Raw genomic sequence first — 17,227 nt, forward strand, 5'->3', positions numbered from 1 at the left:
CCCAGCAGGTTGAGGCTGCGGTTGCCCGGGAGCGGCCACTGCACTCCAGTCTGGGCGACAGCGTGAGACTCCAACTAAAAAAAAAAAAATTATATTTACGGTCTTGTAATGTTGAAGCATCCCTTCATCCAAGGGATAAAGACTTCTTGGTCATGGTGGATGATTTTTGAGATGTGTTGCAGGATCTTACTTGCTAGAATCTTGTTGAGAATTTTTACATCTATGTTTATTAGGGATATTGGTCTGTGGTTCTCTTTTTTGTTGGATCTTTACCTGGTTTGGGTACCAGTGTGATATTAGCTTCATAAAATGATTTGGAGAGAGTTCCATCTTTCTCAATTGCCTGGAATACTTTCAATAGGATTGGTGTTAGCTCCTTCTTGTACATTTTGTAGAATTCCACTGGAAAGCCATCTGGTCCAGGGCTTTTATTTGTAGGTAGTTTTTTTTTTTTTTTTTTTTTTTTAATGTCAGAGTCGATTTCCTGGGTTGTTTTTGGTCTATTTAGCATCTCAGCATCTTCTTGTTTCAACCTTTGGAGGTTGTGCAGTGTCAGAAGATTCTCCATTTCATTTAAATAATCAAGTTTGTTTCCATACAGGTGTACACAGTAATCTCTGATATTTCTTAGGGGTAAGTAGTGATTTGATCTTTTAGTTTCTGATTGTGTTTATTTGGGTGTTTTCTCTCTTTTTATTGGTCATTCTGGCTAAGATTCTGTCAATATTGTTTATCCTTCCAAAGAACCAGCTTTTTGTTTTGTTGATTTTTTTCTATGATATTTTTTTCTTCTTGACATCATCCTAACCAGAGAAGTAAGAGAACTATACAATGAAAACTACAAAACACTGCTCAGAGAAGTCCAATAAAACACAAACAAATGGGAAAATTGTCCATGCTCATGGATAGGCAGTATCAACATTATTAAGATGTCCATCCTACCAAAGGTAATCTACAGATTCAACACAAAATCCATGAAATTACCAGCATCATCTTCTCAGACGTGGAAATGACAATACTGAAATTCATATGGAAATGTAAATGACCACAAATAATGCTCAAAAAATAGAAACAAAGTGGGAAGTATCATTCCTCCAGACTTTATTATAAAGCTACAAAAATCAAAAGAGCCTGGTATTGGTACAACACCGGGCATCTAGACCAGTGGAACATGATAGAGATTCCAGAAGGAAAACTTCAATTTCTCAACCAACTCATCTTCAACAAAGCCTCCATTAACAACCACTGAGGAAAGGAGATCCTATTCAGTAAATGGTGCTGGGAAAACTGGCTGACAACATGCAGAAGAATGAAACAGGACCCCTATATATCTCCATATACAAAAATCAACTCTAAATGGATCGCTGACTTACACTTAAAACCTCAAGCTATGAGGTTCTTAGAAAATGCAGGAGACACCTTTATGAAAATCAGAGTAGGCAACTCATTCCTGATCAAAACCCATGCCATAAGAGATAACATAGACTAGTGAGACTTCATTAAACTGATAACCTTTGGCAAAGCAAAAGAAAACATCAAGTGAGTGTAGAAACAGTCCACAGAATGGGAAAAAAATAGTTGTCAACTGTATATCTGACAAAGGCCTAACATCTAGGAACTACAAGGATCTCAAATGTGCTGAAAGGAAGAAAATGAACAGCCGCTTTAAAAAGTGAGCAAAACATATGAATAGACATTTCTCAAAAGAAGACATTTGGGCAGCCAACAGACACATGAAAAAGTGCTCAGCCTCACTCATTATCAGAGAAATACAATTCAAAACACTGAGATACCACCTAACTCCAGTAAGTCTGACCATCATTAATAAAACAAAAAACAGCAGATGCTGGCGAAGATGCAGAGAAAAGAAAATGCTTCTACACTGCTGGTGGGATTGCAAACTAGTTCAACCTCTATGGAAAAGAGTGTGGCAATTTCTAAAAGAACTAGAGATTGGCCTTCCATATGACCCAGCAATCCCCCTACTGGAAATATACCTAGAGGAACTCAAATCATTCTACCAGAAAGGTACCTACACTTGCATGTTTATTGAAGCAGTATTCACAATTTTAAAAACATGGAACCAACCATGCTATCCATCAAAACTGGACTGAATAAGAAAAAAAAAGTGGTACATATACATGATGGAATACATGATGCAGCCATAAAGAAGGACAAACATATGGACTTCATAGCACCTGGATAGATTTAGAGTTTATTATACTCAGTGATATATCACGAAACAAAGAACAGAGTACCATGAAGTCTTACTCATAAGCATTCCCTGAACATTCATCATAATACTATAAGAAAGTAACTGGAAGTAGCAGGACACTGCCAGGGGAGAGAGGGGAGGCACATAACATCAATAAGCTCACCTGATTTCAAACCAGGTGAAGTGGGCACCAAAGGGAACCCTAAACTCTACCTGTATGATACCACTTGTATACCTAATCCTGAATTGTACCCCCCATCTTTAAAATAAATGAATAAATAAATAAATAACAAAAAAGACAAAATCAGATGTTGATAAGGGTATAGAACAACTTAAACTCTCATACATGATAGGTATGTAATGATAGATGGATATTTGAATAAATATATAGCTGGGGCAGGGTTCCCCAACCCCCAGGTTGCAAAATGGTACCAGTTCATGGCCTGTTAGGACTGAGTCACACATCAGGAGATGAGTAGCAGGTGAGCAGAGATCTTCCTTATGTCAGATCAGCAGTGGCATTAGATTCTCATAGGAGTGCGAACCCTATAGTGAACTGTACATGCAAGGGATCTAGGTTGCATGCTCCTTATGAAAATCTGATGCCTGATGATCTGAGGTGGAGTTGAGGCAGTGAAGCTAGCACTGGGGAGTGGTTGCAAACACAGATTAACATTAGAAGTGTGTTTTAAATGGACACCCTCTTACCCAATTTTCATGGAAAAATTGTCTTCCATAAAACTAGTCCCTGATGCCAAAAAGGTTGGGGACCTCTGAACAAGGGTCAAAAAAAGGGTGTTGACTATTTGAGTATTGCTTATTGCATTCTTTAGTCACATATAAGTAATTTGAAGGATCATTTTTTGTACCTTTGACCTACATATTGATGATTATATTATGTAAATTTCATGGTGATTTTCTTAACCTATTATATTCTATTTATTTGATTTAGCATATTGGATAAACTGTAGAAAAAATCTGAGTTCAATTCTAAGTGCCAGTGCTTAGTAGGTATATGGCCCTGAGGAAGTTATTTAGTCTCTCTTAATCTTGATTTTGTTATCTTTTAAAATGAGGATAATAATAGTAATTCCCTCACTGAGAAGAATAACAGAGGTGTTACCTATAAAGTGTCCATGCTTATATATGAAATGACAACTGTGTCAGATATGTTTCCAAGGGAGTACTAAAGAGTGTGTTCTACAACTACAGTAAGAAACAGATTCTGAGCTGGGAGATCACATCAAGGTATTCAATGGGAGGATTTTACAGAACAGTTTCCAAAGAAACAATATTTTCATAGACAAAAATTAAAGGGTTTTTTAAGACTTTATCTAAGCAAGATTTCCAGAAGAGAAAGAGTCAGAGGAACAAAGAACTATTTTTGAGAGGAGGAATTTCAGACAAAAAGAAAAGAGAGACAGAGGAACAAATAGCTAATTTTGGGAGGAGGCATTTCAGACAAAAGGACACCAACTAGAAAAATTCTCTTAACCACACTGGCTAAAGTCATCACTAACTGGATAACTTTAGAGTTTGAGATGAGATTAGAGTTATTGCTTATTTTTATAACTCCTCCAATAAGCTACATATAGTAACCAGTACACAAACATATAATAGGGCCACAGAAAGACATGCATTCCCAGAAACTCAAGAAAAGAAAGAAGTTAGTGCCTTTAGAAACTGGACAAAACTGTTAAAAAATTAGATTAGCAACAAAATTTGAAATTGTGAGGCATGATTGACAATGGTTTTTATTCTCATATTATTTTCATAAAAATAAAAAGCTAACTGGGATAACAGTAATAAAGAATACTGTGAATGAAATAAATAATAAACTGATAAGCATGGAAAGCAGAATTAGCCAAGCAGAAGAAAGAATCTCAGAGCTTGAGGACCAAAATATAGAAAAAACCCAAACTGTCAAAAACATAGAAAAGAAGGTTAAAAAGACAGAACAAAACCTTCAAGAGATGAATGATTACTTCAAGAGAAAGAAACTAAGTGTAATTGGCCTTCCTGAAACAGAAAGAGAAACAGAGGCCACCTTGGAACCAACATTCCATGAGATTATTGAAGAAAACTTCCCTCATCTCATCAGTGATGCAAAAATTCAAACACAAGCGATTCAGAGAACCCCTGCAAGACGACAAATGAGAAGACCAACTTCCAGACACATAACAATTCACCTAAACAAAGTAGGTATAAAAGAAAAAAATCCTAAAGGCAGCAAGAGAAAAAGGCTAGATCATCTACCATGGAAGACCAATTAGAATAGCAGCAGACTTATCTACAGAAACGCTATAGGCTAGGAGAGCTTGGAGCCCTATCTTCAAAGTTCTAAAAGATGAAAAACTGCAACCATGAATAACCTACCCAGTCAAGCTAAGCTTCATCAGCAAGGGAGAATTAAAACCTTTCCCAGATATTCAATCCCTAAGAACTTACGCTGCCACCAGACCACCTCTACAAGAAACACTTAAGAAAGTACCAAGCTGGGCTTGATGGCTCTGCCTGTAATCCCACGCTTTGGGAGACTGAGGTGAGTGGACTGCCTGAGCCTGAGGGTTCAAGACCCACCCAGGCAACTTGGTGAGACCTCATCTCTACAATAAATAAAAAAATTAGCCAGCCGTAGTGGCGCATGCCTGTAGCTCCAGCAGCTTGGAAGGCTGAGGCGAAGGATGGCTGGAGCCCAGCAGGTCAAGGCTGCAGTGGCCGGTAGTGGCCACTGCACTCCAGTCTGGATGACAGAGTGAGACTCCAACTCAAAAAAAAAAAAAAATGAAGAAGACTAAATACAGAAGAAAAGGAAAAAAGAACCACAGCGTTCTTCACAAAAGTACAGGAAAAAGAGTATAACCCACACGAATCAACCCCAAAACCAAAAAAAAAAAAGACAACAAACAAAGAGGAACAACAACAACTATATAAGAAATTTATGATAGGGACTAACTCTCACATTTCAATAATTAGTCTGAATGTGAATGGACTAAATGCACCACAGAAAAGACATAGAATGGAAAAATGGATAAAATATCACCAGGCAGCAATATATTGCCTTCAAGAGACCCATCTCACTAGAAAGGACATGTACAGGCTCAGAGTAAGAGGATGGGAAACAAATATTCAGGTGGATGGAACACAAAAGAAAGGAGGAATTGTGATCCTAATTTCAGACAAAATACGATTTAAGCTCTCAAAAATTAAAAAAGGTACAGAAGGCCACTACATAATTATAAAAGATTCATTCCATCAACAAGAAATATCCATCCCAGAGGACGGGGCAAGATGGCGACGGCATAGGTGAACTGGTGAGATTCTCTGAACGTGAGTTCCCAAAAAGGCTATCACTTCGCTACCCCCATCCCCCAGCCCACCACCAACCACGCTGGGGTCAGACCCGGGAGCTTCAGTCCCACGCAAGGCCAGATATTGCGCCCCTCCCCCCACTGCTGCTGTTCTACTCGTGTGTGGAAGTCTCCGGTCCCAGCCCCCTCCAGATCCCTCCCTGGCTGCATTGTCTCCAGCCCAGGCACCCGGCATCAAGCCGCCGGTCACCCAGGGAGGCTCTGGGCACCCACCCCTCAGAGACGCTGGTTCCATTTCTGGCTGAAGTCCTCTGTAGGGTCCCAGCGCCACTCTCGCTGTTTAGAGCCTGCCCTTTGGAACTTTGGAGCTCTGGAACTCTGGGTCCACCCTGGCTGAGGCACTCAGCATGAGACCCCAAATCAGAGGACCCAGACAAGCGGAGAGAAAAACAGACCTGCTTAAACTGCCTTGCCATTCTCCAGGCAGAGACTTCCACTGCCCTGCCCACCTATCAACAAACTTTACCTCATTTCCTAAGGCCAGGTATTGCAGCGTGCGGGGAAGTTTTGGGTCCCTGCTCCCTCCAGCTCTCTCCCCTGGCCCAGCACCTGGCACCGCCGGTGGCACAGGGAGCCTCTGAGTGCCCGCCCCTCAGAGAAACCGGTTCCATTACTGGCTGAAGTCCTCTGTAGAGTCCCAGCGCCACTCTTGCCATTTAGAGCCTGCCCTTTGGAACTTTGGAGCTCTGGAACTCCGGGTCCACCCTGGCTGAGGCACTCAGCATGAGACCCCAAACCAGAGGACCCAGACAAGCGGAGAAAAACAGATCTGCTTAAACTGCCTTGCCATTCTCCAGGCAGAGACTTCCACTGCCCTGCCCACCTATCAACAAACTTTACCTCATTTCCTAAGGCCAGGTATTGCAGCGTGCGGGGAAGTTTTGGGTCCCTGCTCCCTCCAGCTCTCTCCCCCGCCCAGCACCCGGCACCGCAGGTCGCACAGGGAGGCTCTGAGCGCCCGCGACTCAGAGACACTGGTTCCAATTCTTTTTAATCTCTCCATTATTGTTCTGATATCTACATTTGCATTTTGAGACCCTTCATTCTGGGGACTTTTCATTGCTTGTATTCCAAAGTCAATTTTCTCAGTGTCTGCTCTCCCAGGCGTCTGGGAGAGACCCATACTCTTCTTTTGGTTTTTCTTCATTTCTGTAGATTTTTCTCCCTTTACCCCTTTCCCTCCCCCTCTTCAATTCTGTTTTTGAGGGAAGGTGGGGTTGCTTTTATTTCTTTTCTGCAATGACCTGTTCTTCCTTATGAGGGTCTTCTAGTTTTGTTCACTTTTCCCTCTGCTTTACAGTCTGTCTATTCAGCAGTTTGCAGTCTTGGTCCGTTCAGAGAATCTCACCAGTTCACCTATGCCATCGCCATCTTGCCCCGTCTCCCAGGTATCTTTCTTATAGAATTATTTGAGTTTCTCTGGGTATATTCCCAAAAGAGGGATTACTGGATCATATGGGAGGTTGATTTTTAGATATTTTAGGAATCATCAAAGTGTTTTCCACAGAGGTTGTACTAGTTTACATTCCCATCAATAGTGTAGAAGTGTTCCCTTTTCCCCACATTCTCTCCAGCATCTGTTGTTTTTTTGAGTTATGGATGATGGCCATCCTGACTGGAGTTAGATGGTATCTCAGTATAGTTTTAATTTGCATTTCTAGTTTGAATTTCCAAGATATGAGTTGCTTAACAACTGTCATGAAGTGGGTTTTCTGGGTGTAGCATGCTGAGGACAGAGGGTTGACCAGAATCATTGGTCTTAATCCATTTGCTTCATACTTGAGGCTTGTACCTCTGTGGTATTTGCATTTAGATACCCGAATGGTTATAGGAGATTAAGAGAGAAAATCCCCTCTCAGGCAAAAGCAAGAGCTGTAAGAGTCACCCATACCATCCTGTACTTATAATCCATGCACCCTGAAGTGCTCAGGACAATGGAGAAGCCACAAGCCAGTCTCTCTTTGCCCTTAGATATATATTACTGGCTAAGTCCATTCTAGTAAATAGACTTCATTTATATTGGAAAGAGTTTAGCAATCAGTCAATCAGAAAATACTGGGGGTGGAGCATGTTAGTGTAGGCACTAAAAGCAAGCTCTAGCAACAGATCAAATCCTATCTTCACCACTTTCTAGTTATGGGACAGTGGATGCCAACAGGGAATATTTCTTTCCCTCTCCTGATGTTTCCTTCCATTTGCCAGAAATTTGTGATAGGTTATAAAAATGGAAAAACTCTTTTCCTTCCTGTAGCCACACCCCTAGCAGTCTACCTTTTAATGCTCTTTCACTCTTACTTGGACTTGGCCATGATTTTGCTTTGGGCAATGAAATGTTAGCAACCACAATTCAAACAGAAGCTTGAAAAACCCTTTCACATTGGACCAGTTCTCTCTTGCAGTCCTTGAGAACCACTTGACTATTGTGGGAAAGAAAGTCACCTCAAATAAAATCTGGTAATGGGACTGCCATCATGACAAATTCCTCAAATTCACAATGGGACAATAATGTCTTAAATGTCAATTGGAGAGAAAGGACATGATGTATATAAAAATTTCCTCCCTATATTTTATAAATGTACTGTGCCCAAATTAATCTTTACAGGGCAATTTCTGCCAATTGACTTTGGGTTTCCCAGTTATGAATTCTGACAGACTGAATTGCACCTTGGTGTAACTGAAGGAAATGAAATCTCCATTTATCTTAATTCTATCAACTTTGTAGTATTCTTTGGCAAAGCAAGTTCACAAGTTCTTCTCCAAAATCCTTGGGAACATGTGTCTTTCTGAATTCAGATTGTGCATGTTCAGATTATGTCTTCCAAATATTATATTACAACTGTAATAGGATCTTCAGAGGCATACCATAATCTAGCATTTATATCCTAAAGAAAAGTAAATGATTATTCATACTTGGCATGATACATTAAAAACTGTCAATTATAATCAGTTGAGGTGAATACTTTCCATCAAATGTTTTTTGAAATTTAGAAATTCAGATAAATAACTATGGATAAGAACATAAGTTTGGATTCTAGGAATAAGCTTCCCTAGCATATTTCTCTAGAGCTGGAGATAGTTTGTTTTCTAAATTTGGCAGGTGTAAGACCAGTACTACATAATCTTGTGTGTTCTGTTCACTCTTGAGACTCTTAAAAAAGTAAGGAAGATTAGAGACTCAGGGTTGAGCTAATATATAGTCTTAAGCCTGACTGAGCTGTATTCTCTCCTGTGAGATACAGTCCAGACTACATGGACCACAGTAATTTTGTTCTATGTAATCAGTAAGAATCCTTCTAAGACTAAAGCAGGGAGGAAGTTGTGGGAACTTTGAACATCTTTGAGTTTTTGATTCACATTTGAGTTACCTGTATTCAATGATGATTTAAGAAAAAAAGAGAAAGAAGGAGTGAGGGAGAGAAGGAAGGAAAGAAGGAAGGAAAGAAGGTTTCGAAAGATGAGTCTCAGCTAAGGATGCAGTAAAGAGGCCATACAGCCAGGCAAAATGAACATACATGGTAGAAAGAAGACTAGAGTTTGGGAAAATGAGGCTCTTTGCTCATAGAAGACCATGGTCTCTGTTACCCTTAACACAATACATGTGAGACCTAGGACATCAGATCAATCTTTATTCCTTGCTCTCTAGTGAGGAAGAATTTCTCAATATTTCAAGAACGCTGGTTCTCAGAGGCTCAAGGGTTGGTTGAATCCAAGTCTTCTCATGGGAGGATGTTAATATTATAGTTAAGAAGATTCAGTGCACATTAGGATTGAAAGATACTTGATAACTACCAATTTTACAAGTGTTTATTTGGGTAAAAGGAGGAATGAATGAATAAATCATTTTTAACTTCTCCAAAGAATACCACTAGATAATTGTAGGCATCTGTAGTGAGACTTCACTGTTTATTGTCAATTATTATCTAGTAACATTTTATATTTCACACATGGACAATGCTCAGATTTTCTTTACAAGCACTACAATGAGAGATCCCATACACCTCCTAGAATATACATAACTTTACTTCCTTTGAAAGGTGACCACTATTTTGACTAATGACCTGACTAATGAATGTCAAAGGATTACTAACCTAATTTTTTATTTTCCAGTAGGAAAAAAAACCTCTTTTGCTGTTTAATGCTTTACCTGAGGTCACAAATGCGACTTGGTGGAACAGTCGGCACCAGAACCAATATAATTGTACTTATGGGTGACTCTGCCTAGCCTTCCCGTCTCCATGGGCAGTTACATAGCCCTGGCATGCATCCAAAAAGTGGTATGTCAACAATCACCTTTGTTTTATTTTACTTTGTCATCAGTGGTTAATATTTCCTGGCACATCAGAAAAGGATTACATCTTGATACACAGGCTTCCTTCTTCTATTGATAGTCTTGCAATTTGTCATAGGTTGTTGATCATTAAAAAAGCATGTCTTTTAATCATGACCAGCCTGGGAACAGTTTAGACTAGCAATCCTAAGAAAAACCTACCACTCCTCCCTAAGCCAGATTCCTTTCAGTAGAACTGTGTTATGTTGGACTTTGTTGTATTTCCTGCTTTGGGCCAATAATGGGGCTTTAGTGACCCTTGCTTGTTTTTGAGAAGAATGGCAGATTTCCTGCAGCACTTTATACAAACAGACAGCTGTGGAAACATCACAATAGTGAGTCAAACATCTTCTGGGCATCCAAGGAAGTTTTTAAAAATTCACTATCTTTTTATTCCTTGCTCTGGGGAATTTCATCTCATATGATCTGGAGGATCAAGGAACATTTTCTACCCAGAATCCTTGCTTTGAGCATCAACCATGATCATTTCCCTTTTTCAGTCGTTGTAGCAAGATAACTATTAGGTATTGTTCACTTGGGTGTTAAATACTTGAACCCAACCAGCCATTTGAAGACACAGATTTGGTCACAATAAGAGAGAGCCTTGAAGACATATATGGTACATTGATCAGACAAATTTTAGATAAGGTACTATGTCACTTAACCTAGGTGGATAAGAGGTGAAACTGCAAATGGCATTTATAAATCAATTTCTGATATTAAGTCTCAGTTGAAGCAATTCTGGATATTGAGGAAGTATGAACCATACTTTGAATACTTTACTTTCACAAGAATGACTGTATATTGCTCCAGTTCCTTATTTTATTTTTTAGAATAAACTAGGAACTGTCCAAGTAAATTGTATTGCTTTTTTCTCTTTTTGCATTGTAAGATAAAATAAAGTTACAGAAAACTACACAAAGCAAATGTAGGCCTTTATGAGTTATTACAAGGTAGACATCCTTGTTACCATCCCTTAGGTCAAGATAAAATTTGCCACTACCTCAGAGGATTGCTCAATTATAACCCTCTCTGCTCCAAATTTAACCACAAACTTATATTTTCTTGTTAATTTAAAAAATTTTCATGATGCTTTTATCACTTAAGTGAACCTCTCCAGGAACTTGGTCTGTACCATTTAAGGAAAATTGATATGTCTTTTATGGTTTCCATTTTGTCCCTTTCTTTTCCTTATAATTTTATCTGTTGAAGAGAAAGGGGCATTTGACCTGGATATTTCTCAGCGATCTAGATTTTGTTGATTGCCAACCAAAGGTTCAATTCAGCATGTTTCTCTAATCCTAGGATTTGCTGCAAACTTGATCAGATTAGACAGATCCTGCTCAGAGTCAGTTTCCATCCACTTGTGATGACCACGTCCCTTATTACTTGGGGGGTACTGCATGAAGGGTCATTCTAATTCTATTATTAATTTTATTTATTAGGTGGAAAGCTTTTTATAACAGAACCTTCTTCACATTTACAACTTGTTTACCTGCTGTCAACCAATAATGATTCTGGCTCCAGAAGTTTCTCCTTTGTTTGTGGATCTACTTGGAAGGGAGACCTGGGGGTCAGTTTTGAAAACTTATGGGAGTTTGACTGCTATAGCCCCTTTCGGACATACCACAGGCGGCTTTGTCTAATCTACTATTGTATAGAACAATACCTCTCCTGGTGCTAATCTAAAATTGCTTTCCACTAATCTGGTTAGTTTGAATTTCTTCTGATCTCAGGTATTTTAGGCAACTCAAACACCAATGTAGGGCTTGTAGGTGCTGTAGTTTGAGATTTTTGGACATAACCTACTGCTTGGTTTTATTTTTAAATAACATCTTTGTGTTTTTGTTTTGCTATCTGGTTCTTCTATCTTTTTTCATGTTGAGATTTGGAGAGATCGGAAAACAATGTAGACACTACTGCTGTATTCCTTCCAGAATCACATTGTAATTGGCTTATTAGAGTAAGAGGAAGTCACATGCTAAAAGTGTGAGTGTGGGAGGGGTGTACAAGTGTAAGAAGAGGTCTATGTTAAGAGATGTATTTTATATTTTATTAAAATAAATGTGCCAGCACTCCATTTTTTACTACAAAGGGCACCAATCCTTTTTTAAGTGTCTCATTTCCTGGGTCAGACTTACTCTCTTACAAAGCATGTAGGAATAGTTTCAGCCATGAATAAAATCCTGGCTTTGCTGTTGGACTTGCCCAGGTTCAATCCTGGCTGTACCAGGGATTGACTCTATGACCCTTGAGAAGTTAATTAAATTATCTGAACCTCTTCTAAAATTCAGAAAGCATATTGTTCACCTTATGAATCCTGTTTTTCCAGGATCACTCTAATATTTCCTTTTTCCCTCCTCCCACTCTCACTCCCTACCAATACTTGTTTCATTTGTTATTTCTCAATAAATATCTCTTGAATCTGCTCATTTTTCTCCATCTCTACCACCACTGCCATGCCTACTCTAATACAAAGTTGCATCTTCTCTTGCTTGGGTGGATCAGTTAAATTCTTTCCCAAATTAACTGCCAGCATCCCCACCCCGGTCCCTCTCACACCCATTATTTAAACTCAGTCAAAATAATTTCAACACATAGTGTGTCAACCTTTTGTTTACATAAAACTGAATATGTCAACTCCTCATTTAAGTGCTTCATAGTATTCTCATTGCTTATAGAATTTAGGTGGAATTTATTTTGAATTAGAGGGTCTGGCCTCTGCCTACCTCTCAAATATGTCACATCACTCTTTCCTTTTCCTGTCTCTTTTTCAGTCTCACAGGCCAGCTTTCATCACAAGGACTTCGCACACACAATGTCCCAAAATGCTCTTCTCTCCCTTCTTCTCCAAGTTAACTCTTAATGAATCTTAGTGTAGGCATCAGTTTCTCAGGGAAGTCTTCCCTAACCTTGTAAGTAGCACAGATCTTATACAGCACCAATGCCTCTCCTTCAAAATGTGCAACACTGATTTATGACTAGGACAGAGAGAACGTCATTTCTGTTCACCACTGTATCCTCAGCAAAATGCCTGACATATAGTACTTAGACAATTTTTAATTAATGAATGAATGTTATTTATAACAGAAAACTTTTCCTTGTGCTGTGAACAGACTTAGGCCACTCAATTTTACACAATAATTAAATTTGTTTTTAAAAGTCTCAGCAACCATCACCTTGCCGGAGATGGTGGGGTTAGTTGCTTCCATCCAGCCTCACTAACAGGTTGTTTTGATAAAGCCAACTCTCAGACTACATTTGCCATACCCACAAAAATCGCAAAATCAGCTCTGTCAGTGTGATGGTTTTATAGTCCTCTGTGGTTCTTAGTTGTCTAAGAAAACTTTTTGAAACTTATAACTGAGACAAATACAAAATTATCCTTCAAGGAAATTAACCTGTATATGACATTTGTGAATAATTTTATTTAGGATGTAATAACAGGACTGTTCAGAATTCTAGATCTCTCTGGACTATCCAAACTCAGGGTGATTACTTTAAAGAAAAATCATCAAAGACTTAAGAGTTTTTAGGTTCCTGATTTATTCTTTTATCCTGAATTACCACTTTCGTAAAAGCTTGGAATTCTAAGATAAAAGAATGCAATAAAGAATAAAGTTGTTCCTGTGTAGGTTTGATTACTGTGGAAGTAAAGCAAATGAATAGAAAGGAACTTCTCTCATTTAAAAAAAAATCAGAAGTCATTGTTCCCTAGCCATGTAATAGCTGTTCAAAACAATTCAGATAATTGTGATTTATTATTAACATTCTCTGAGCACCTGAAGGCTGAGATTCCTTGCGCCTGCAGTGAATGAGTCATTATAACTTGTTTGTGCAATATAAAGAGGAAAACAACAAGCTCGTATCTCTCTCTCACACAAATAATAAGGTGACACATACTTAATCTAAATAAAGGGCACTGAAATAATTCAGAGGCCAGTTTTCAAAGGACTTATTGAGCAGTGTCCTTCCAAGTTGCCAGAAAAACAAATCTCAGGAAAAGGATGTAATAATCACTCAGATTAGTAGTTCAAAACTGAGGGTGGTTATTTTATGTATTTATTTATTTATTTTTTCTTACTTCCCTATGGGACATTTGGTAATGTCTGGGGACATTTTTGGTTGTCACCACTGAGCGAATTGCTACTGGAAATTATCTTAATAGGTAGGGGTCAGGGGTGTGGTAGCTTAGCACCCTGCATTGCAGAGGACTACACTCCTTGTCCCACCCACCCATCCAGTAAGGAACATCCAACCCGGAAGGTTAATAGTGATGCCCCTGAACATCTCTGGGTCTGATCATAGATGAGGGACAGTTCGAGCTGGGAAGGACCTGTGAGTCATTAGACTCATGCTATGTTTCAAGAAGCAAATAGATCACCAAATAGCTAGAAGCTGAGCTAAGTCTAGGTTATCTCTACTCCATCATACTCTTATTATCAAATATATAATCTAGTTTTATCTCCTTGATGATGTTTTGTGAAAATAAATTGAAGGTGAATTTTACAGTGAGGTAAGACACTCAAGAAAACAAAGATTAAAAATGTAGCCTGATTTTTAAAAACTTTTTATTTTAATATTTTGTCTTTAATACAATCTTCCCTAATTTTAAAAATTATTTTCTCCTCCTCTATTCCTCTTTCCCTATCACCGCACTAGTGTTTTCTAACCCAATCAGGACATGACCTTCCATATTTTCTATGTTCTTGTAGATATAAAGACATAAACATGTTACATTACACATATTCATGCATATGTGTTTTGCATTTTTTGTTTTACAAGTGTAGGTTTATGTTATACATAATTTCCTACAACTTGCATTTCTCATTCAAAAATATATTGTGAAAAATATTTCTAAGGCAATTGTTATAGTCCTCTTTTTTTTTTTAAACAATGTTTATCCACCATAATTTATTTAATCATTTCTCTATTGATGAACATTTATTTCCATATTTTATTTTTATATGATGAATCATGGTACAATAATGTTTATAAATATAATTATGTCCTGGTGTTTTTATTTTTATGGGACAAATTCTTAGACCTGAGGTTGAATATTTGGGAGATTCTGGGTAAACCCAGAGGTAAAAGAAACTTCTTAGTTAAAAAAAAATCTTAAAATCTATAAGAGAAGCAACACATTTTAAATTAAATAAAATTTGAATAAAAATTATAAATTTTAATTAAATTAAATAAGAATCAAATTGCAATGTGTGTGGAAAAATATAAGCAATATCAACGAATGTTTACCTTTGAAAAATGTTTTTAATATAGATGGTGGGCAAAAGGAATAATTATAACATCCAAATAGCTTTTATAAATTGCTAGAAAATGTACAGGCAACTCATTGAAAATCATATGCAAATAGCCACCAAACACATGAAAATACGTTCAAATTCTGCAGAAGTCACAAAACTACAAACTAAAGTAGCAATGTGCTATGAGGTTGTACCTATAACACTGGTAAAGATTAAAAAGTATAACACCTATTGCTGGCAGAGTTGTGAGGAAAAGGATATTTCATATATTCCCCATAATAGTACAAAATTATAAACCAATCTGAAAAACTAACTGGATTTTTTAAAGTTTCTGGCCACAGAATTGATTATTGTTAAAGTGGTCTGGGAAAAAGACAGCAGAAAGAGGTTCCGTTCGTATTTTAAAGTACCAGTAAAGCAGCAAAATGAGAGCCAGAAATGAGCTTCAATTAGTATTCACATTCTAACTCCCCCTTGGATAATTCTGTCCTATCACTCAGGTCAGATATTTCATAGTTATATTTCTTTCCTGAATAGTTGGATAGAAGGGTAATGTTGAATTCTGGAGAAATCATGATGGGGAGAGTATGTCTGACATGCCCACTCCAAAGCTGTGATTTAGATCGGACTCTAGACACACCAGGATTAAATGTTGCCTTAGAAGGGACAAAGCTTTCAAGTGCTTGAGGATTCTAATTGTGGCTAAATCAGAAATCAGCACTAGTTGGCGTTGGAAGAGACAAAGACACAGGCAGCAGGGAGAAAATGAGTCTGAAGAAATTCACATGCCCAGGATGCTGCCCTTGAAGCCTGGAGACCTAGCCAAGCTCAGGTAGGCTGTGCCCATTGAAGGAGAGTGCCCTGGGAGAGAAAAAAGCACATTCACGATTCAGACTACACGTGAGATCCATCTCTTTTTTTCCATCGCTTCACTTGATCCCTAGGCTCACTACCCTAAATCACATCTTTAAAAGTCATATCAGAAATAAGAGAGCTCAGCCCCTGGGGTAGGTGTATGTGTGTGTGGGGGGTGGGGGGCACAACAGAATGCATATAAATTAGAACTCTGCATTATCATTAATTTCAACTCGAATGAAGACAAATGACAGTAGAAATTATTTGCTGAGGCTATAGCAGGATGAGAATAGTTTGAAACAGTTTCCAAACTCAAATTTGGGACACATGATCTCATAAGTATAAATGTTCTGTTAAAAACAGTAGAATGATCTATTATCAATCAGAATCATTTCAGAACATCTGAGGTATATATAATCACTATGAATATGTGGGGAATTGTAATGGAAAATTAAATTTTGCTTCTGATGGAGGAATAGAATAATCCTTTAAGTCCTTTCTCACTTTCTACTTCCAGATTCAGATGCCAGTCTCAGTCCTTCCGATCTGGCTTGTAACACATGGGACAGCGCAGGCCACAGAACTACAGAAGGAAGTGAGAGTTTGGTCTCTGTTTCCCTCATTCTTCTTCCCAATAACTGCTGAACAGCCAACACACCTGCCAAAATAATTTGAAAGGAGCCCGGCATTAGGGCAAGGTCTGAGCAAAGTGCAAACTAACAATGGGGCCCCAATATGCAAGACTGTCTCAGCAATCACTAAGATTTATGATATTAATACCCTCAATTTTTCATAAAGGCAGCAGAAGTTGTGCTTCCTATATGTGAGTGGAACTTGGCCCAGATCCCCAACGTTGGCGCCTATAATCAAAGCCAATAGGCAGCCTCCCCTGGGCAGAGACGAGTACAAGTACAATTGCCACCTGTCCTGGGGTAAGAGGACATTCTTTCTCCCTCCATCCTGTAGTTATCCAGCTCTGTCACTTTTGGCTAAAGTTGTACTTGGAATGAAGATGTTAAAAGCAAGACTTCGTGAGTCTTTGAGTCCCAGAAAAAAATTTGGCTGAGAGTCTTAGTTTTGAGGACATTAAACTCAGAATGGGTATGTTGACAGATTGTATTTAGCCAAGAATGAAACTTCTCTTGTGCAGCTGAGTCACAAGACGCTTTGATGCAATTGTTAATAGCCGAAAACCCAG

The 17,227-nt window shown here is 38.4% G+C and overlaps 1 protein-coding gene across 1 annotated transcript in view; it reads right to left on the minus strand.

The window, feature by feature from the left end:
• GRM5 (glutamate metabotropic receptor 5) overlaps positions 1–16,718 on the minus strand; it is a 176,645-nt gene extending 159,927 nt beyond the window's left edge. Inside the window, exon 1 of the mRNA XM_021716750.1 lies at positions 16,534–16,718. Coding sequence (XP_021572425.1) covers positions 16,534–16,718 — 185 coding nt within the window. The remainder of the gene's footprint in view (positions 1–16,533) is intronic.
• Between the last annotated feature and the right edge of the window lie 509 nt (positions 16,719–17,227).

Source organism: Carlito syrichta, unplaced genomic scaffold (genome assembly GCF_000164805.1).
Source record: "Carlito syrichta isolate Samal-C Ts95f unplaced genomic scaffold, Tarsius_syrichta-2.0.1 Scaffold308910, whole genome shotgun sequence".
NCBI lineage: Eukaryota > Metazoa > Chordata > Mammalia > Primates > Tarsiidae > Carlito > Carlito syrichta.